This window comes from Tiliqua scincoides, chromosome 6 (genome assembly GCF_035046505.1).
Source record: "Tiliqua scincoides isolate rTilSci1 chromosome 6, rTilSci1.hap2, whole genome shotgun sequence".
NCBI classification, from domain to species: Eukaryota; Metazoa; Chordata; class Lepidosauria; order Squamata; family Scincidae; genus Tiliqua; species Tiliqua scincoides.
Genome location: NC_089826.1, coordinates 51,550,952 through 51,574,719, shown reverse-complemented (window position 1 = coordinate 51,574,719; position 23,768 = coordinate 51,550,952). Strand labels below are relative to the sequence as shown.

At 42.4% G+C, this 23,768-nt stretch overlaps 1 protein-coding gene across 1 annotated transcript in view; it reads right to left on the bottom strand.

Moving 5' to 3' along the window:
• The window catches only part of ANXA10 (annexin A10), a 118,007-nt gene extending 101,049 nt beyond the window's left edge, over nt 1-16,958 (bottom strand). Inside the window, exon 1 of the mRNA XM_066632897.1 lies at nt 16,893-16,958. Within this exon, the coding sequence (XP_066488994.1) occupies nt 16,893-16,958 (66 nt within the window). The remainder of the gene's footprint in view (nt 1-16,892) is intronic.
• Nucleotides 16,959-23,768: the final 6,810 nt, after the last annotated feature.

The window sequence follows — 23,768 nt, the reverse complement described above, 5'->3', positions numbered from 1 at the left end:
CTCTGTTTTGATCCTTTTTAGTGTGTGTGTGGGGGGAGGCTACCTTCTGGAGCACTTGTTTAGCTGCAGGTGCATAGGATCAGGACCATTCTGGTAGCCTTGCACTCTCCTTCACCTGATCTCCACACCAGCCTAGGCACGTTTGCTTACCAGTGAGTAAACACGACCTTGAGGCCCAGTTTTGTTTTTCATAGGGCTTAGTACATTCATTTGCTTAGAGGGAGGAACTTCCTTCTCAGGTGTTTTTGGGGGCTGCATTCATTGGATCAGGACCATTCTAGTGTTGTTGGATTCCTCTCAGGCTGCCCTTTCCAACAGACTAAGGCAAGTTTGCCTACTTGCGAATGAACACATGATATGGCTCATTTTCACTTTTCATAGGAATCCATGCATTTTTTGTTCTCCAGTTGTTTGGCCATAACATTTGATAGAAAAGAGATATTTCACTCTGGTTTCTTGCATTGCACTCTGCTGTAAATTCTGCATCCAACGGTGTATAATATGATGGGGCTACTCCTCACCACCGCGATTTTAGCATGTCACCCCCAGTGCGCGTCACCCCCTGTGCGTGTCACTTGGTGCAGACCGCACCCCCGCACCTTCCTAGCAACGCCACTGCCCCTTTGCACTCTCAGAAAACTACACAAGAGCCCTTTCTTTGTGCTTTTATTGCATGCTGCTGCTGTGTGGGTGAACCACATGGGTAGGGCCAATTGGATCAATCATTTTCCTCCTGTCAGAGTGTTGCAATATGCTCTCTCTCTCTCTCTCTCTCTCTCTCTCTCTCTCTCTCACACACACACACACACACACACACACACACACACACACCCTGAGTTGCCTGGGGCAGAACCATGGAGAACTAACTTCTACATGCCTTGGTGAGGAAGTGAAAGGGGCTAGAAGCTCAAATCCATATTTTGAAACCAAAAATGGTTTGCAAGCCTTGGAGCTCATCAGGAAATGTATTTTCATCAGTTTGTGCTCTGTATGTGGTACTTTATGAGATGGCCAGTGACAAAGTAGACATAGTGAAGGAAAAAAAGGACTGCCATTCATATTAACATGACAAGTATATTAAAATAGTATGTGCCCAAATCAAACAATAGAAAGTTATAAGAATGCTTTCCTAAGCTTCCAGTTCAGCCCTGCCCACTCAAACATTTGACCTACAAATACCTTTAGTCTGCAAATAGTTCTGGAAATGTGATCAAAGAAATGCCACAGGGTTAAATGTCCAGTTTTATTCATAGATTTTTTTTTGTTCTTAACTGTCTTTTATTCATACTCCTATTGAAGAACAGGAGAAATTAGTTCTTGCTAAGGATCAGCTGAAGTGGCATAAGGTCTTGACTACATCTCCAACTCTTGTGGAAATACCTGCTTAATTTTCCTGCTTAGACTTAAAAGGAATTAAAAGAAAAGAAAAAGTGAACCTCAAAGTGAAGGGTTACTGTGAGTTATTTTAAACATCTGAATATAAATTCAGGATTTAATACATATGTGTAATAACAGACTTCCTGCCCAAAAGAACCCATACATCTTGACACTTGAGATCTTGTGGTCCACAGGCTTGTTGAGCAGCAATGACTCATCCAGCAAGATCAGCATGTAATGATGTGAAATGGGACATTGGTACACTGTGGAACACTGATAGACATCCTGAGATTCCATCCTGGTCTATAGATGGGTTTCAATGCACAAAGAGACCAAAAACATAAAATAAAATTAAAATAGGTAGTCATTTGGTCCAGTAGGAAAACTCCAATCTAGATACAATTGCTTAAGAATTTGTGTTCCTCTGATAGCTTTAATAAAGATATTACTTGTGGCTTTTGCAGTCCACTAGCAGAGTACATATGCTTTCCAAAATCTGATTGGAATATTGGTTGTCCAAACCAACTATGAATACATTCAGGCATAGTCAGGTGTCACCTAAGTACCAGTGAGACTGTTCATGGATTCTCTTGTGCTTTCTGCATATATTTGCTTTGTAGACCTTTTCTCCCTGACTTTTTCTTGCATTTACCTGGTGCCTTCACCCTTGTAGACATGATAACATGCCTTTTGACTCTTGATCCAACTTCCTGCTCCTCCAGATTTGTTCCTCCTCATTTGTCTGGCCTTCAGATTCTCCTCCCAATCTCCTCTTCAGACTCTTAACCTGATTGACGATATTTTTGGACCAGCTGGCATCTAATCATGCTTCTGTTGCACTCCAATCATGCTGCTGTCTTGAATCTCAACCAAAATCTCACTGGGCCATCCCTACTCTGCACCTGATCCCTCTGTGCCACCAATGTCCCAATAAATGGCACACAAAACATTTTGTATTTTCAGCACTGGAGGAAATTGTGAGAGCCATTCCATCTCTTTTTACAAAACATATCAAGTGATGAGACTAAAAGAAAATTTTAAGGCTCTACTTTCTAGGGAATCTGTTTAATCTGTAAATTGCAGATAAACATTCCTATGCATTTTTGTAAAGCATTTATCATAGACCCTCTGACAATTAGCTCCCTTTTAACAAGAGGATTTTTTTTCTATATGGAATACTTAAATCTTTACCGTGATATGGACGAAAATTTTCTGCAAAGGGCTACAACTCCACCCTAATTGTAGGGTGGAACTTAGATCAGAAAAAAGTATTACAGCGATGTCAATATATAATTACAACAAGTACCATCTAACACTGAAAGTGGAAAAAATCAAGGGCAGAGTGAAGCTCTGTCAATCTAAGCAAAGCAGAACTAATCCACTTAATGGCACAAAAGAACAGAGCTCTTGAGGAGACCTTGAACAGCACTGTGATTCAGTCTGCAGCAATTGTATGGACAAATTGTAATAGCAACAGAATGGGAAGTGAGGGAGAAGAAATCATTGGTCAGCATTTTGGGACAATGAGGCAGGAGGATAATAGTACGGTAACAAACAATAAAATCAGCATTGACATGAAGTGTTCAGAGCAAAAAAAGATAATAATGTGTTCTGTCTGCACAAGATTGGGACCACTGGTGCTGCAGCTGCAACAGTGGTGTGTAGGCTGGGCACACCATCATGAATGACTGGCAGCCCTGGGCCAGGCCAATGGAGCACCCCTGGTGGAGCAGGTAAGTTTGCAGGGGGTGTTCCAGGCATTCTGGGGGAGATTGGTGGGGATCAGGCCAGCTGGGGCTGTGTTGGGGGAGGTGACTGGAGGTGGATATCGGCAGCAGTACTGCCACCAATATCCATGCCTCTGGCCTGGCCTTGACATTACTCCCCAGACCCACTCGGATTTACACCAGTCCAAGAGCTGGGGCAGATCTGAGTAGACCCATTGGGGACTATGGCTTGGCAGAGTAGGTAAATAAGAAAGTTTCTTCTCTTCATTTTTTCCTGATTCCCAGCTGGCCTATAGCATGCAGCAGAGGATGTGTCAACACCACTAACCACTATGGGCAGGGCCAGGATAGGACTGGACTGTTAGTAACGCCATGTTGTCCAGGAGCAGTATGATTGCCACTAGAGATAAGGGTGTGTATGATAGAGAGAGAGAGAGAGAGAGAGAGAGAGAGAGAGAGAGATGGTGCAATACACATCCAATCAGTTTTCTTATCAGGCGTGATTTTTAAACTAATGGATTCTAGAAATGTGGGGAATTTGACCAGCACCCTTGCTTCTTTACAGACTATATTCTCCTTCAGTCAGATGCCTCTGGATCCCTTATCTATCCTTATACTGGCAACTGAAGGACTGAATATATTAAAAATAAAATATTGAAATGAGTGGGGACCCACCTGAAATTGGCTTGTGACCCACCTAATAGGTCCCGACCCACAGTTTGAGAAACACTGCCTTAAGGGGCCAAACCTAAGTGCTTCCCTGGCTGGTGGGTCATGACGCACTAGTTCGGGAACCACTGCTATAAGCCAATGTCTTCAATTACATTTCATAATTCCTGTTAACGGAGATAAATGGCAGGTGGTAAGATGCAGTTGCAGCCATTAAAATTATTAGCAGTGCATTTTATGTGGGTTTGGATGTTCCTCTGAGATAGTCAGGTATTTCTTTGTGATGACAGAAGTGATGAGGACTTTCTTTGAATTCTTTGTTTAAAAAGGGCATGTTTACTGCACATTACAAATTATGTTGTTTAGAGAGAAAAAATATACTATCATAAGTATAAATGATTTCTAGAGAAGGAAATCAGACTAAATTATCAAATTTTTAATTCTGTTGTATTTCTTTCATAAAAGACATCTCCCACGTGTATCTAAGCTAATTACCTCTCTACTGGAAATATGATTATGCAGATCAGAAGAAGTCTTTAAACAATAAATTTCCTGACGTGTTGCCTCCAAGGAATAGTTATCCCTTACCTCACACATCTGCTCAGGCAGTTTTCTGAGTCTCACAAATGTTGTTGAACTAAACCATGAAACAAATCATCCAATAATCTACCACTAGTTCCTGATCTGCCTTCTGGCTACCCTTTCTCAAGAATACTTTAATCCAGATACAGAATCTGCATAACAATACTGAAAAAGAAGAATTAGAGTTAATTGGAAAACAACTTCCTTTGTCAGTATTTATAAGTTATTAGACTCTAGAGCAGTGTTTCTCAAACCATGGGTTGGGACCCACTAGCTAGGTCGTGAGCCAATTTCAGGTGGGTCATTTCCATATTTTATTTTCAATATAGTAGACTTGGTGCTACCATGATATGTGACTGCATTTGGGGAAATGTTACAGACCTGTACTTTGAACAAGCTACTATGTATATTCTTTTAACAGTGATAGTAAATGGGACTTACTCCTGGGTAAGTGTGGGTAGGATTGCAGTCTAGGATTGTTACAAATGTTCCTGCTTGATGATATCACTTCCGGTCATGACATCATTTCCGGTGGGTCCTGAGAGATTCTCATTCTAAAAAGTGGATCCCTGTGGTAAAAGTTTGAGATTCACTGCTCTAGCTATTGCTAGATTGCCATTGGTTAAGTCTTTTTGAGAATGCCTACCCCCGTAGGTAAGAACTTTTGTTAGACTGTGGACTATTAACCCAAACAATGTAAATTTTAATGGTCAAAGAAGAACTGAATGGCACTCTCAGGTATACCCTGTGTTTAGATGTTCTTTCAGTGCATACCAGATCATTGAGTTATATGGAAACTGAAACCTACCAGTGTTACAGAAACTTGCTAAAGCAGTGAGATCTTTCCAAGGAAGAGGTTTAGTGAAGGATGTGTATGTGTCTCCCTGAAGAACTGATAATGGTTCCTGGAACTACAGCTAAAAAATTCAAACCTTGCATTAATTCACAGGAGGTGTGAATGTTCCCTGAGGGAGCCTAGCTAAACAGCTCTGGAGGCTTCTGCTGTGGTGCAGTGTCCATATTATTAGCCTTACAGCCCAATCCTAACCTGCCCTGGAGCAGGTAGGCCAGGGGGCCTGCCCTGTATTCATAGCAGGGTTGAGACCTGGCCAGGATTGGCCACACCCCCCAAGACCCTGCACCAGCCGAGCTCAGCTGGCATGGGCTTACCTATTGCCCCAGCTGAGCAGGTCCCAAATCAGCCTCCTTGCTCCAAAATCAGCATGAAAGTGCTTTACGGCACTTTTGTGAAGATGATGATCGGCCAGCACAAGGGACTTGCATTGGCCCAGGGCGTGTTCAGGATTGTGCTCTTAATTTCTTTGATTAAGCCTAGAATTTCTGTCTAAGAGATGTCCCTACTGTATATCTGGAAGAACCAGTCTATCCATAACACAATTATACAGAAATATACTAACAGGAGACAATTATTTTTAGAGCACATCTTATAGGATTAGTAAGTATGGGCATATTTCTGCTTGTAGAAGATGCCCACACAGGCCTTTATTAGACTGAAGATGGCTTGGTAGTTTGTGTATTTCAGAGAGCTCACTGCTGCATTTCATCTCCAGTTTGTTAATTGAATATTTTCTTCAATTTATCATCATTACATGTGCTTGCCCTTTAGTTTCCTGAAGTGCTAAATGTCCGCTGAAAAATACAACTCTTCAGTGCTCCTTAATCTAGTCTGGAACTAGATCTTGGGCTTTATCTCTTGGCAACAGTTTCTCACATGATAAACACTTGGAGCCACATCATATTTAATCTCTAGAATTCTTGACTCCTATCTTTTATGCATTGTACATCTTGCTCCTCCCCGGGAAACACTTTAAGGCAGGGGTCTCCAAACTTTTTGACCAGAGGGCCGCATCAAATATCTGGCGTGGTGTGGAGGGCCGGAAAAAAATTAAATATAAAATTTAAATAAATAAATTAGAGATGGAACTTAGATGAGTGAATAAATGAATGAATGAATGGGCTCATTCGTTCAACCTCTCTGGCCCTCAGAACATCCTCCAGACACAATCAGAGCACAGTTCTGGTCATGTTCAGTTGAGTGGGCCAGAGGCTTTCAGGGGACAAGAGGTTGGCTATGGGCCGGAAAGAGGCTTGCTGTGGGCTGCATCTGGGCCGGGGTTTGGAGACCTCTGCTTTAAGGGATACATCTTGCAGCACCCATTGTTTACTGTCCTGAATTCTACTTTATATCAGGGGCACGTGAACTGGACCTGGAAGGTCACAGCTATCCCATGTAGTGTGTGAAGCAGATCTCAGTGATCCTCAAACTTTTGCACCACTCCAGTTGAGCCTTGCCTTTATTTACAAAGACACTCTTGTCAAAACTATTTGCATAGCACCATGTCATTATACTGTCATGACTTCTTGTGAAACTGGTCTGTCAATTTCCATTGATGCATTCTAAGAACTGTCTAATTTGAACTGGTTCCGAGTATTGCAGGTGAGGTGGCTTCAAATATATTTCCAACCCCAGTCCTCCAGTTCATCAGTGCCAAATCTCACTTTGGTTTTAGTGCTGCAGTGATTTAAAAAGTCATTTATCAGAATTGTCACAGCTTGGGAGCCAAGGTAAAACCCTGAAGAGCCTGTGAGTGTCATCAAAGTCTCAAACCGTGTGTGAGAGCCGGTTTCATGTCAATCTCTTTCATCTTCAAAAAACGTACAGTACCTGCTAGCAGATTCTAGCATATAAAAATATAGAGCTTAGTGCTGTGCGGTGTGGAGAGTTATACTTCAGAACAAAGAGGAATTGAAGTAAGGGCTTGAAGTTAAGGAAGTGACCTGGAAGTCTTCTTATCATGATTCTTTGACATTGTCACAAAAGTACAGTGAAAAAGTGTTTGCATCTTGCAGTTTCAGGTTGCCAACCTCTTGAGCAACTGGGTAATGGTTCCCCCTTGCAATCTATTTGTACTCATCCTCTCAAGTCATGGGGGGGGGGCTTCCTAACTGTGCTGCCACCAGTAGAGGTGTGGGGGGCGGCAGCAAGAAATGGGGCCTTCTCAGTGGTGGCGCCCCATTTGTGGAATTCCCTACCTCTGGAATTAAGACTCCTCTTTGGAGTCCTTTTCACAGGGTCTTCCTTATTAAGGGAAGCTTTTGAATCCCAATACCATGCCTTTTGACTCTTAATCCCCAGCCAGTGGAATCCCCAAAGCAGGTAGCTTTCTTTGTTGTGACAGACAACATGGAAAAACTAATCTTATATCGATGTGGAAATTATCTGAATTTCTCCCCCTTCTCAAATTAGGGAAAAATGTCTCTATTATTTTCTGAGCAAATTTCAGGCTGCCAGCTCCCAATCCTTCAAAAATACATTCAACCTTTACCTTTATTTACAGTAGTAAGATCAGTAGGAATAGCAAGAGTGAGTGAATGACAATAGAGAGAGCTGGACAGCATTATAAAAACTGCTGTGGCAAGGACACAAAAAATACGAGGAGCCATTTTTTTTTTAAGGCTCCCTTCTCCCGTTTTTCTCCCAGTGTGCCAGCAGTAAAAGAAAAGGTGAGGTGGCTTTTGGTGCATATATCTTCTTTTTGCTGCTGGCCAGGGGTATAGTTAAGAGAGATCAGGGTGGGGAGCTCAGCTCCAAGATTTCTTCGGCAGCAGGAGTGGTGATGTCATCATCAGGAGTGCTCTGGTGCTATCTTTGAAATTTTTTTTGAAGAATTCAGCTGGAAGCAAAGTGAAAATTTTTTCTAGGGGCATATGTTACTCTTCTTTTAACCTTTGTCTTTTCCGAGAGCTGAGAGATAGGATTGTGCTTATGTTTCGTTAATTACCCAATCCTATCCAGGCCTTGTGCTGCCAGAATGCTTGTTCTTGTGGTGTAAGGCCTTTTATGGCTGTCACAAAAGGCAACAAGCATGCCAGCAGACCAGGGACACACATTGGCACTGGTAAGTTACTGCAGGGGCATGGAGGGGGCAGAATGGGATGGGGAAGGGGAGGAAGGAGATGGGGCAGGGAAGAGGTTGGATTGGGGCTGAAAAGGGAGAGGTATCAGTGGCAATGGCACATGCTGATATCCTAAGCCCCTTCCTGACCTCAGTTTCCCTACCCAGATCCACATGGACTTGCACCAGCTATAAAATCCACATAGGTTTGAGCAGACCCAGTAGGCTGGCGCAGGCTTACCCTGGGGCAAGGGAACAAATGTTGCTATGTTAATGAAGACGTTAACATAGTTAATGTTTTTGTTGTTGTAGTTGTATAGTTTTAGTGGGGTGTGACTATGAACTGTTATGGCAAGATCCTGAACTTCCAAACTTAATGTTACACCACTGTGCCTGGCTCTACAGGGGGTATTTCCTGGCTCCACATTGAAAACCAAATCATATCCATATCCTGTGGTTTCTCAGACAGGTTTCTTAAAACTTTCTTAGAATCATCTAATCAGATATGAATACTAATACGCAATGTGTCTTAAAATATATCCTTGACAGCTTATGGGGTAAGATACTATAGCTTGAGGATCCTCCATACTTCTCATTTCAATGACAGAAATGCTTTTATCAAATGCTTTCTCTTTCATTTACTTTCAGTGGGACACAACTTTGTAGAAAATCCTGCTGGGGATAAAACTATAATGTGGCTATGTTACTCATGTTGCTTTAATGTCAGCACAAAGTGTCAAACAAACATAATTCAAATAATCTTTCTGGGGCTAAATAAGATTCACATGGCACATAAAACAGATTTCTCATCCAGTGCAGCCAGGGGGAGGGGGAGGAGGAACAGTACAAGAGGCAAAATATTCTGGCAATCTCATTTACAATTTTTCATTCATGACTGGTGTATTGCTTGGCTCTAATCACAACAACTGGGAACTACAAAAGGTCCCTTTTCCTCCACTTCTTTCAAAGCAAAAACTCAACACAGCTACAGTGACCTCTTTTATTGTACACAATATTTAGAGAGATCTACGGGCCAGATCCAGAGTCCTGTGTGCTGACTCACCTTGTGGAAGCAGCCCAGAAGAGTTCTATGGTGGCCCAACTTTCAACCATCTTAAAGGGTCTTGCAATGCCAGAACACTAGTCCCAGCAGTGCAGGTCCCCAATAGGAACGGGAAGTTACAACCCAATCCTGAACTTCCCTGAGCGCGGTGCTGCCACAGCAGCAAAATGGCTACTGCAGCATCCTGAGCCAACCAGGCAGCCCATGATGACTTTCATCCCCTTCCCCTGGGTAAGGGAAGCAGCCCCACAATGGGGCTAGTCGATTCTACAGCAGCTTTGGAGCTGCCACAGAATCTGAGAGTCCCATGTGAGACTGCATGGTGGCACACGGGCCTAAGGATCTAGTGGAGCAGAGTTCCGCTGGTCCTTCCCTTCTCCTGCCCCCTCCCTCTCCTGCCACACCTCCTTTCTACCTGCCCTGCCCTTGCTTTGTGGCATGCACAGTAGCGACTCCATTGATGCTGGTAAATTGGGAGTGGAGCCGAGTTGTGGGCAGGGGGATTTGGGGGGCGGGAAGAGGAAAGGGATAGAGAAGATTTTGGTACCACCAGTATACCCTCCTATCCCCTCTTTCCCAGACCACTTCATCCATTTTCTTTCCTAGGACATACACCAGCAAAATGATTGGCATAAATCTGAGGAGACCCATAGGTGATCTGGCAGCTTACTAGGGGCATGTGTAAAAAATACCTCCAGCTGACTGTCTAATTGTTCCCCCCACCATTGGATGCAGCCTGCACTCTGCCAGCATGGCTGCATTGGTGCCAATGGTAGGGGTTAGGATTGGGCAGTAAATGAGCCATTTAGGTGCTTGAACAGGAATTAGGGTTAAAGATGAGAAGTTGGGAGTTGATGCTTGACTTACTACGTGTCACTGAGCTGAACACAGTTTTCTGTTTGCTCTATTTTCCTATCTGCAAAAGAGTGCAAATACACAAAACAGAGAGCAGTTTCCTATCTCACTCCCTTCTTGGCAAGATGATCAGCTATCTGGGGAACAATGTGGAGTCAACAGATAGGGAATGATGCAGAAATGAGCATTTCTGTATTATTTTATTTTAAATAGCTGGAGGGTTGCAGATGTGTTTGGTAGCTTTTCTTTCTTTCTTTTTTTTTGAACTTATGTAGGTTGAGTTCTGAGTGTTACATTACCCAACTTTTTTTTTTCAATGCACAAGTGGCTTTTGAAGTTTTCCCAATAAATCATATATGGCAAGGTTCCCCAAATATAACCTCTAGCACTTTTACATGCTGCTGCTAGCTAATCACATTTATTTTGACATTTTTTAGTCAGAGGCACTTAGTGCTACTTTTGACTATTTTATCTGTTTCTTTTAAAGTATTTTAACAAAGCAAAATAGATAGTACTATCTCCTGGATTAAAAACACATATTTCACTCCTGTTTGTTTCATTGCATTCTGCTGTAAATTACACATTGAATGATATATAACAAGATGGTAGTATTCCTAACAACCTTGATTTTTGCAATTTTGGTCACTAGTGGTGTCACCACCTCAGAGGGTGGCACCCATGTGGCCCACCCAACCCCCGCTAGCTATGCCACTGCTCAGGAGGTTCTTAACATCCTTTTAACACGATCTTCAAAAACTACTTTTGAAAATTCCCTCAGTTTCCAAAGGATGATATCATTTGATTGGGTGGAAGTTGCTCAAGAAGAATAAGACTTAGCCTCGCTAACATGGTAGAATCAAGTCAAATATATTGGCTTGTGAAATTGGCTCGTGACCCATCCAGTGGGTCAAATTGACCCTCAGTTTGAGGAATGCTGCCATGTGGCATATAGAACAGGGTGCATGGTTCATTGGAGAGAGAGCGACCGAGAGAGAGCGCACACATGAATACATAGGCTTTTTGGTACTGCATGGCCTGTGAAATAAGAAACTGCCCACTCTTTAATATCATAAACCTTGAAATATCTGTATCAAGATGTTTTTTTTTTCTTATTTCAATTTCAGTTTCAATTTGTAACCCGCTTTTGCAGAAGCTCTAAAGTAGCTGACATAAACACTAAAAAATCACCATTAAACAGTCAAAAGCAGAACATTTATGATAAAAACCACAATGATGGACAATAAAATACCAAAGTGCAGCATTAAAACAGCATTGACAGAGGACCCCTCCATAAAACCCTATGGCAGGGAGTTGAAGAATCTGGGAGCCACTTCAAAAAGGTCTTGATTCATATGCATGCCAGTTAAGCCTCCATTAGTGATAGCATGTAGAGTAGAGCTTGTTCAGAACATCTCAGTAAGCAGGTGAAATCATCTGGTGGTATACAGTTCTTCTATACAGAGCTCAAACCTTATTGGACTTGAAAGGTAATAGCAATCACCTGAGTCCAGAAAAAGATTGGAAGCCAATATAATGCTGGCAGAATCTGAGTAACACGTTATGGTCTGTGGAACACTCTGGTGGCAACATTTTGCCTCTACTGTAGTTGCTGACTGGTGCCCATGATGTGGCCACCTCATAGTCAGTCACTACTTTGAATGACCCCATAGTGCAGCTGCTCTTCATGAGACAAACTGTTTGAATGTTCTAGCTCACCAATCAAATTACATGCAGTGACTTGAAAGTAATGACCTGATCTGCATAGCATCCTGGGGCGTGGCAATAGCTTGTCATGTGATGTCAATCCACCATGGGCAGTAGTTTAAAGGGTGCACCATATTACATGAATCTAATCTTTAGGATTTTAATAGGCAAGGGGAACAACTTCACATGCAGAACTTTGTTTGCAGAACTCCATCTACTAACTAGTTCTCTTTTTTTTTTTGTATAGCTTGCATTGAACAAAACAATGCAACAGATAATCTAAGGAAGGGTTTTTTTCTGAATATCTTCCATCTAAATCACTTGTAGCTAATAGCAGTGTTTTTACAATACATTTGAATTGGAGGTTGGACAATCAGCAATAATATTATACAGCTGGCATTCTGTACTGGATTGTGTGGATGTGTTTTTAATTCTAGGGTTTTGACCTTAAGAGTTTATGGGTTTTATTCATGAGGGCATTTATCTCGGTATTACTAAGCATCAGTTCATGACAACAAATGTTGGGAAGAAGGAAGTGATGTCTTCAATAAGGACATTTATTGCCAAGTCAAAGATTCTGCCATAAATTATATTTAAAACTGCTAATGTGAAGCCATATATCATAATCCCTATTGTACCAGAAAGCAGCCCCAGCTTCTAACGGAATGTGCTTGCTTTACAGCTGTGCTACCATTCTGAAAAGATTATTGTTCATAGCCAAGTCAACTGTGGAGAGGGTCAACCTTGATTGCAGTATGGATTCATTCAGCGCACTTTATAGAACATACTCTGTGGCTGTAGTAAATGTATTTAATAACCTGCCCACAAATCAACTGTAAGATTTTTTTAAATTCCAAAAAACAAATCTGGGTAGTGGGTTGATGCAGTGTTGCTGAGGGCACTCTAAAAGGACCCCACACCTACCCACCATTTCAATTACCTCAGACATCCAGACTTCAATTACTCAGACAGTCTGCCCCCACCCTCCCTTATTGCCTCTGCCTCTTCTCGCTAGTTAATAATTTTTTTTTTTTTAAAACAGGGAGAGAAAAGCAGATATGTGTGGAGAGGAAAGTAAAAACCTAGAACAGCAATTCCCAAACTGTGGGTCCAGGACCCACCAGTGGGTCATGATCCAATTTTTGGTGGTTCACACAACTGACAGGACAGATTAAGCTATGTGCTTCAAAGGTTAAACAAGCTGCTACTTGGAAGGAGCACTGCTGGCCAATCACCATTATAGCCACACTCCTAGGCATTTATAAATCAGGAAGCAGCCTCTAGGGACTTTAAAAAGTTTGGGAATCACTGTCCTAGAGTGTTTCCTGGATTCATGTGCATTAATGCAAGGGTAGGTGGAGGTGGCTTGCCCAGCCCAGAAATGGGGGTGGTGGTGGTGATCAGGTCTGCTCTGGTGATTTCCATTGTGTGAGGTTCAGGTCAATTGCCCCTATGGCCTTTCCTCCCCCTAATAAAGGGCCCAGTCTTCTTAAAAGAGTATAACAAAGACTTTGTCAATATGCTTTCATCCATCTCAGAAAAGCATGAATAAAATAACAGTGATTCTCATTCTGTGAACAGATATCGGATTGGTCCCTTGTTCATATCGGATTGTTCCTTTGTCCAGTTTTCCCATTTGCTTAGATTTATGTGGTGAAAGAAGCATAAGGGCTACGACTGACAGTGATATGGAACTGGATCCCAAATAATTATAGCAGGGCTTGGATATTTGAACTTTTTCAACCCCAAGAACCCTCTAACTGTAATTTAGAGCAATATCTGTTCTTTCCTGCCTTAATCTTGAGGGCAAGCATGGCATGCTAATGGGCATGTTTCAGCTTTGCTTTTGAACCTTCTTGTTTCAGGGTTTTTGTTTCTCTACCTGCAAGTCATGTCATTAAATATTCTGTTAAAAAGTTTTTAATACGTGTCCAGATTTTATTCTTCTGTGTTTTTCTTTCTGATGAAAGAGCCTCCCAATGGCTGGAGGTCACAGCTGTTAAAATATTTTGAACATTAGTTTCATCTGTCAAGACTATACTCTAATTCTGTCAGTCTCCCTTGAATAATGCTTTTGCTGGAAGAGAAAAAAAATCCAGGGCAAACTTTTTATTATTGTCATTATTATTAAATTATCAGAGCTAATGGTAGGGCTTCTACTGGTCTTCTTCCTTGTGACCTACACTCTCAGGGCTGTCACTGTGGCCATCCATTTCCCACCGCAATTTTCTATTTGTCATCTTTCGAAAATATTGTAATTGTTTCTTGAAAGATGACAGAATCAGTAAACCCAGGGAGGAAGTCTTCAGTTATACCCCAGTCTCTATCACTAGAGGCTACTATGCTTGTGCTCCAGTTACCCATGCATTATGGGCCTCCACAAAATCAACCTATATTGGTTTACAGCAGGGGTCTCCCCTTTTTGGCCAGAGGGCCGCATCAAATATCTGGCATGGTGTTGAGGGCCGGGAAAAAAATTTAAATATAAAATTTATTTAAATAAATTAGAGATGGAACTTAGATGAGTGAATACATGAATGAATGGCTCATTCATTCAACCTCGCTGGCCCTTGAACACCCTCCAGACACAACCAGAGCATAGTTCCAGTCATGTCTGGCCAAGTGAGCTAGAGGCTTTCAGGGGATGAAAGGATGGCCACGGGCTGGATAGAGGTTCCCTGTGGGCCGCATCTGGCCCCCGGGCCGGGGTTTGAAGACCCCTAGTTTACAGCATCTGCTGCCTCTCCTATGTCTGCCTTTTCCTCCTCCTGACTGTCAAATGGTGTGTGTTTAGTTTCCGTGTGTTCCACTGTAAAAACGATTCCTTTTGCAGTACAGTTTCACTGCACTGGGTGAACAATAAAATCCGAAGGGCGTCTTATTCTGTTATTCATTCATTAATTTGTTACACAGGGCTAGCCCTGAATATCTGCATGGCCAAACCCTGAATATTCATCAGATAAAATAGGTGGTGAATCCTCAGCTACTGTGAGGACCTTCCAGGTCTTAGAGGTCATAACTCTAGGTCATTTTGTGGAGGAGTCCACAAAATTCCATCATTTTGGGGTACAAGGACCTGTGGGGAGCTTGCCAATTGATTATTCTTCTTTGACAAAGATGACCTACTTTGGTGATCAGTAGTAGTAACAGCCATGCTTTAAGCATGACTGTTCTTAGGCAGTTGACTTTGGTTGACTACAATTGTTCCCCCCCCCCCAATGCACCAGGAAATGATGGGTGTTCTTGCATCATCTCGTTTCCTTTTTCATTTTGGGGAATAAATGTTGGGCTACTAAGGTCCATTTTTTCCCTGGTGCATTTGGGGTGGGGGAATAGTGACTGGCAGGAGCTATGGTGAAGACCAGCAATGCTTGGAGTTCCACTGCTGCCACCTCCACTTGCTTAGGAATTGCTTTGTCCAGTAAGACTACATTGATTTGTAAATTTACCCCCACTCAAAAATTGCAAGATATTTTCATAGACTTGCTGTGACAGCACCTTAAAACCACCCTCCCTTATTTTCTCTAAACACAAAAGTATCTGTAAAAATAGGGGGGAGGTTTTGAGACAGCACCACTAATTGCTTCTAATTGCTAATAATAATAATAATATAATATAAAATCTGCAGAAAAACAGCTCCACTGTACCAGTCCTGCAAAACAGGAACATTAATTATTATTTAGAATATTTGCATACCACCTTTCAACAAAAACTAGGTTTACATAGCAAAATAAATCAGTAAATGCTTTCTTGTCCCCAAAAGGCTTACAGTCCAAGAAGCGATGCAGGAGAAGAAACACCAGCAATAGCCACTGGAAAAGATGTCCCACTGGAAAAGATGTCCCAATGGAGTGGAGACAGTTACTCTTTCCCTGCTAAATATACTTCCCATGGCACCCAGTCATCACTTTATTTTCTGAGATAAAGACTGCACATGACACCTCTGTATGTCATGTCTTAGAATGGTGGTTGCTGGGACACACTAGAAATAGAATGGTTAGACGCTAAATGCTGTGTCTGATGCCTTTTTCAGCAAGGATGGGGAAAATTCCTCTATAATTTCCCTACAACTAATCTATTTTACAGCAAAATCCTATGAATGTCTACTCAGAGGTAGGTCCCATTGAATTTCATGGGACTTACTTTCATATAAGTGTGTATAGGATTGTAGCTTAGGACACAAGGTTGTAGCTATCAGTAGTGGTCCAATCCTATTCTGTCACCACTGTCAGAACTAGCATTCCAGTGGTGGGACATACTTTATGGCTAACATAAAGTTAGCTGTGTATGCGCAACCTCCTGATTTTAGAAATGGGTTAAGTCAGAATGCCAGATGTAGGGGAGGGCACCAGGATGAGGTCTCTTGTTATCTGGTGTGCTCCCTGGGGCATTTGGTGGGCTGCTGTGAGATACAGGAAGCTGGACTAGATGGGCCTATGGCCTGATCCAGTGGGGCTGTTCTTATGTTCTTATGTTCTTATAAATGACCTACCAGAAGCATGCAGAGCCACGTGCTTTTGGTCCAGCATCAAAGAGGTTGCAGAGACCCAGCAGACGACAGTGGGGGCAGGAGTGTCCACCAACTCAGGTATATTGGAGGGGGGACAGAAAAGGGTGGGGGAGGATGAAAAGGGGAGGATTGGGGACATGATGGAGGTGGGAGGGGGTGGTAACTGATGCGGGTGACACCAGATGCTATCCACTCTGATAGCAGCTAGTACACCCCTTTGTCTCTTCATACTTGTGCCAGTTAAAGAGCTAAACAGCTGGCATATTTTCCCCTTTCTCTCCCAAACCTCCCAATCTGCCCCCCATAGCTACACAGCAGCCCATTTTGGCACAACCACATGCTATTGCAGGGAAAAGGATAGGATTGGACTGTTAACTTCAGAAATCATAGAGCTATATTTTACATAAAAGGATCCAATCCTATCCAGATTTCCAGAGCCAATGCAGTTGCAACACAGTCGGGAAGTAAGGGAACAAATTTTCCCTTACCTTGAGGAGGCCTCTGTTTCCTACTTGGATCTGCACCAGCTCTTTGGCTGGCATAAATCTGAGCATGTTGAGCCCAAGCCAGGAGCACAGGATGTCAGTGCTGTTGCTGCCACCAATATCTGCTCCCAGCCCACCCTTGACATACCCAGTTCTCACCCCAGTCTTCCCCAGTAATGTGCTAGAGCTGCCCCTGCACCCACTTATCTGCCATGGTAAGTTCCAAAGGCTCCAGAGTGCATCCATGACTGGCAGGCTGGCCTTGTGCTGATGGAGTGCAAGTTCTGTAAGCAGAAGGCCTGGATAGGATTGGGTTGTCATTCTTTTCAGGAACACAATTTGATAAAACAACTGGATTCCTTAATTAATCACCTTAACGACTAACTTCAGTAATATTTTCCATCTTTTGTGGAATAAAATATCTAAATCACTAATTAATGCTTTGATAAACCCTCAGTGTTATCTTTTAAGCTATTATCCCTGTCATTTGTTCAATGTTTGCAAAGACAAATCAAATATTTGACTTTTGATTCTCGCATGCTATAATTCTCACAAAGCAAACTGGATTCTTGTTTACTGGATGTCAATGTCAACAGCTAATGATATAGGCTTTGTTTTAAGTTTCTTTCCCTACTTCTTTCCAACAAGGGAGCAAGACGTATTGAGCCTGAGGCAAACCATTTCAACTCTTGCTTATACAAAAGTCAGTTCACAGAGATCATGCAATACAACAAGCCCCTCTTACAGATTTTATTGGCAAAACTGTCTATGCTTTCCTTATGGCTCCTTGTTAAAAGCCTTTGCTGGAAGCGTCTATTTAGCTATTCAACTTCTAGTTTTCTGCTATCTGCACTGAACAATATAGCCTCTGATCTAATCAATAGATCTACTCTGGAGTAATTAGTTTGAAGATTAGAGCCATGATGGTTTATGTCACTGGGGCTTTAACATACGGTTTGGTTTGTTGCTCAGCTTCACTGTGATCTTGGGGGAAAATCTGAGACTGCAGACATTCCCCCCATATCTATGCGTCCCATATCCATGGTTTCACTTATCCACAGTTGTCAAATTCCCCCATTGCACCCATGACTCACCTCTCTTCGTTTACAAACACTTTGCAAAAAGGGTTTTATTCTTCATTTCATGTTCTCAGAAGTAGATAGCTAGAACCTGGACCAGCCATTCTCACCCACTGTGCCGTGGCACACTGGTGTGCTTTGAATGGTCCCCAGGTGTGCTGTGGGAGTTTGGTGGAGGGTCATTTATTAATAGGACCATTGGGGATATGAGCCCCCCACCAACAGAAAGGTGTGCCTTGACAATTGTCCAAAAACTGATGGTGCGCCTTGACAATTTTAGAACCTTGTCAGTGTGCCATGAGACGAAAAAGGTTGAAAATCACTGACAATCCTCTTTTGTCCACTTCCTGCACCTGTTCTCACCTGCATGCTATAGCGTTCCTCTAGCAGCTATGAGTCTAGATTCTCACTGTGTACTTCCTGTTCCAAAGTGAAAGAAAGGAAATGCTCCATGAGTGTCACAGGGGGAGGGTGGGATTTGAGAAGGGTTCACTGCAATTTCTCACAAATTTGTGTCACAAGTTCATAGTTACTACAACTGGAAACAGGGTCTGCACCAGCATTCCCTGTAAGAATCCCCACGGTGGTGCAGAGCCCTTCTGTGGTTATGGGGTATGGCCTCTTGACATTTGGTGATGAAGTCACCTGTCATTGCCAAACAACCAGGCAGCTGAGCTCTGAGCTAACAGTAGTCTGCATTGATAGTGATCTGCATTGACTGGCCTCAGCTTTTCAGGATTTCACAGAGGGGTCTTCTCCAACCCTACCTGAAGATACCAGGGATCGAAGCTGGGGCCTGCTCTACCACTGACCTAGAGTCAAGCATTAGATCATTGACATCACAGGGAAATGCCAATAGGTGCTTAGCTTTCTTCCATTGTAATAAGGGGGCTTAGCTTAGCTTCAGTTGCCCTGAATATTTTTTTAAAAGTAATATATGACATAGTTTCCAGTACAATATTATAACATTAAAATATAAGAATATCATACTGGAGATACAGTAGCAACGTTTAGGGCTGTCAACAAGAAAAAGCACCACAGTCATTTAAAAAGACTGCCTGAAGTACATTAGCAATATTTTGGAGTTATATTTATAAACAGCAATTGGTAATTAGGTTTGACTGGGACATGCTGTCTCCTTCGGTGATTAAACAGCAGACAGTTTTGCACTTCGGAAATATGCGTATTACTGAATATCATTTTCCACACCGCTTTTTGACTTCACAATATGAAAACAAGTCATATACATACGGTGTTGACTTTGTGGCAGCAATCAAGAGTTGCCTACAGCAAGACTCACCTGCACATTGTGGCTCTTAACGTTTTACACAGTAAAATTAATTTACATTGGTTTAAATGTGAGCCCTCCTTCGCCAATTCCCCTAATTTCTGATCACATAGCTGTTTCATCCATGATTATGCATTTCAAATGTGGGAGGCAAAATTGCATAGAGCAGTGTGGCTTGGAGGGAGAAATGTTGGTTGATTATCTCCAGCAATTATGTGCTGGAAAAGGTGGTGAGTCCTTGGTAGATAACACACAGCACAATCCTAGGCAGGTCTACTCAGAAGTAAGTCTCATTGTGTTCACTGGAGCTTTCTCCCAGGAAAGCGTGAATAGGTTTGCAGCCACAAGCAGATCCAGTTGCCAGTTGTCTCTCACCGAATGCCATGTCTTTTCTTCTGCAAATATACTCTACAGGCACTACACCCTTAGAAACACTTTATTAAACTTTCTAAATGGCTCTCTATCTAAACAGGCTTAGGAACACAAGGGAACTCTGTTTTATGAGAAAATGAGGGTACTGCTTCATTGCTGAATTTTTCACACTAATTTTTGGAGTTTTTTTTTTTTCCTTTAAGAATATGAATTTTACCCCCAAATGATGAAACTGCTTCATAAACAGCATGAGAAATCTTTATGCCTAGGATCCTACAGACCTTTTGTCTAGTAACAATACTATTGACCATGTGAGCATAGAAAAAGTGAGTAGTTATGAGAAGATGTAATATCACCAAGAAGGTCTGCAGAGATGAACACAGCAGAAAATGATTATGAAATAAGGCACTTCTGTAGAATACTTGCATCAGAATCTCAATTTGTAAAACAATGCTTTCTCAGTTATGGGCAAGCTGGCAGGAAGATTAGTGTTTATTGCAGGTTTATGATAGAAGTGCATATCAAGCATGCATTAGGAAGTGCCCCCCTCCCCCTAGGACATATACTGTGAGTTGCTACCAATCAATTCACTTATTCACTGCACATCCATTATTTCAGTGAGTGCTCCAAAGGGCAGTATGAAATGTGATAACTGGGATCATTGTATCATTTGGCTGCAATCATGGCTAGTTTGTATTTTAAGTCATGAGCATCCTGGTAGCCTTGGCTAGGATTAAATGTCATTTCATTCAAGATTTATTTATACTGAAGCAATGTAACATGCATCTGTACTTCAAACTGCGTTGCAAGAAACTCTGGGTTTCTTGGAACTCAGTTAGAGGTTCCTCAGAGAGAAAACCAGTCACAACACAAACTTTCTGGAAAGATAGTTTTCCAGTCTTTCAGTCAGCATTAGTTCACCCTTTGCAACGTGTTGGCTATGTTCTAGAGCAAGGGTAGGCAGAAGGTAGAATGGCATCTGCAGTTAGATTGCTAGGGCTGCAATCCTATGCACATTTACCAGGGAGTAAGCCCCATTGAGGGATATGGTGGTGAAGTGGGTTAAACCGCTGAACCGACGAGCCTGTTGACCCAAAATTGGCAGTTCGAATCTATGTAACGGGGTGAGCTCCCATTGCTTGTCCCAGCTCCTGCCAACCTAGCAGTTCGAAAGCTTGTAAAAATGTGAGTAGAGAAATAGGTACTGCCTCAGTGGGAAGATAATGGTGTTCCGTGCGCTTAGGTGTCTAGTCATGCCAGCCAGATGACCATGGAAACTGTCTATGGGCAAACACTGGCTCTTCGGCTTAGAAACAGAGATGAGCATTGCCCCTAGAGTTGGACACAACGCTGAGTGGAATCTTTACCTTTTTAAGCCCCATTGAAGATACTTACTTTTCAGTAAACATATATAGGCTTGCATTGTACGTGATTTGCAATCTGTCAGCAAGGGTTTGTGACTCCCAATAGTTTAACAATGCCAAGTAAAAGTTATTTGTCATGGCTGGCCTTAAGCTAGTCAACTCTCTCTCAGCCTCAGCATTTCATCCCTGTGCAGTAAGAATATGAAAGCATCATCCTATGCAAATCTACTCAGATGTAAGTTCCATTGGGTAAGTGTTATAGGACTGCAGCCTTAATTTGTTGGGATAAATCGGTTGCTTGGGATCATATGTCTGAGGAGTTCTGCTGGCCAGTTTTGTGTAAAATGTACCTGACCCAGAGGTAGGTTAGTACTTGTAAATACAGATTATCTAGCGTGTATGGTTCTTGGACTGCAATAGGTCACTGGACCTGCAATCTGGGCCATGGCTCAATGGTTGGCAATGTGTTTTGCATACAGAAAGTCCCAGGTTCAATACTAGAAAGAACAGAGGGGGGGACAAAGTTCCCGTCTGAACCCCTGGACAGCCACTGCCAGACTGTTAACAGTACTTAGATGGGCCAATGGTCTGAATCAGTCTAAGATGAAAATCTGGCTCCTTCCCCCATGTGACTATTTTGCAGCAGGCTCCCGTTGATCGACCTTGAATTTCTAGCAAAGAACCAAACAGATCCTACAGTCTGAAGTCCACCTTAATTTCGCACAAGACTATGGTGAAGGAGACCCAACAGGCTAGTTCAGGAACTTGCATGAATTGAGAATATACTTCTAACATGTCCCAAAATCCTCTGCAATGTGCAGAAAAGCTGAATATGGAAAGGGTCCCTGCAGGTAGAGAGCTTGAAAAACAGCAGTGGATAACAAATGTGTTCATGGTGGAGGTCTTGATTACCTGGCATTAATTTTCTGCAGTCCTTCTTGCTTTTGCCATCAAAGCTGAAAGTACTAATCAAGGCTTGCACTCCCCATTGTATGACAATAAAGAACAAGCTGTACAATGGTGTAGTAGCCTTGACAATGGAAACAGGTATGAGTCAGAAATATTGGCACATATTTCATATAGCAGCTAACTTATGCTTTTCCCCCCATTTGGGCAGACTGCAAATGCACTTCCAGAATGCTGTCATTCAAGAAATATACAACTTACTGGAATGGCAACTGAATGCAGTTCAAAGGTAATCACCATTTCACTTGACAAAGAGAACATTTTGAACCAAACAGTCATAAATGTTTCTACTTGTTTTTTTCTCCATTCAAAGTGATGTGTCTGTCACTTTTGACAGAAACAAAAATCCACATAGCTACAGAATCTAAAGAAGATAGCATTTTATTTTCATTCTGTGGAAATGAATATAAGGTTGTTTGTATAGTTTAATGTTTACAAAAAAAGTGACGTGATAATTATTTTGACCTTACTTGACCATGGGCAGAGTGTTATTTAAATGGCACCACTTTCTTAATTTCTTAAGTGTTTAACATTTTAGTTGTGCAAATAATGAGTCCTTTCACTGCCTAAACCTGCCTGAAGATGCTGTCAATAGCCAAAGTCTATGACAAAGAAAAGAAGGGGCTGCATTTTGCAAACAGGTTCACTTCCTGAAAAGCATGCCCACTTTTAATGATGGTTGACACCATCTCATGAAAAGGTGCAAACTAATAACATAAGAAGAGCCCCACTGGATCAGGCCAAAGGCCCATCTAGTTTGGCTTCCTGTATCTCACGGTGGCCCACCTGATGCCTCAGGGAGCACACAGGACAATAAAACACCTGTATCCTTTTGCCACTCCCTTGCATCAGGCATTCTATGCTGACCTGCTTCTAAAATCAGGTTGCACATGCCCATCATGCTTGTCACCTGTGATGAACTTTTCTTCTAGAAATCTGTCCAGTTCCCTTTTAAAGACATGTAAGCCAGACGCCATCACCACATGCTGTGGGAAGGAGTTCCACAGATTAATCACACACTGGGTAAAGAAATATTTTCTTTTGTCTCTTGTAACTCTCCTGCCACTCAATTTTAGTGGATGGCCCCTGGTTCTGGTGTTGAGTGAGAGGGAAAAGAACATCCCTCTATCCAGTGGTGGGATTCAAATAAATTAACAACAGGTTCTATGTCCTAATGACCATTTTAAGACATATGAAAGGCAGCGGAACTTCAAAGGTAAGTTAGTGAAAGCAGGCAAGGCTGCAAAGGGGGTACGGGGGCCATGGGTGTCTGGATAATTGATGGGAATACTGCCCCCCCCCCCAGTATGGACCATGTGGTCAGCCACCCCCTCACTGGCCAACAGAAGAGAAGGTGGGCATCACTTCTGATCATCCCCAGATTGAGGGCCCAATTCTATCCAATTTTCCAGCACTGATGCAGCTGTGCCAAAGGGGTGGGTGCTGCATTCTGTGGTGGGGAGGGCAGTCACAGAGGCCTCCAGAAGGTAAGGGAATGTTTGGTCTCTTACTTCAGGGCTGCATCAGTGCTGGAAAGCTGACAGGACTGGGCCCTAAAACTCTTCTGATGTAAGAGTAGCATTAACTATTGCGGCTCCTCTTCTGCCAGGGAGCATCTTCAACCTGCAGCTGAATCTCAAAACTTTTTTTAGAAAAAAAAATCAGAAGTAGTTTAATTAAGCCATTTCTGCCCAATGTTGCATATACACAACAGGAACCAAAAGTGTACACCTGTGGGCCAGGCAGAAACTGGTTTTAAATCTTGCTCTCTTGTTGTCACTGTGCTGTGAAACAAGGTTGCAATCTTATC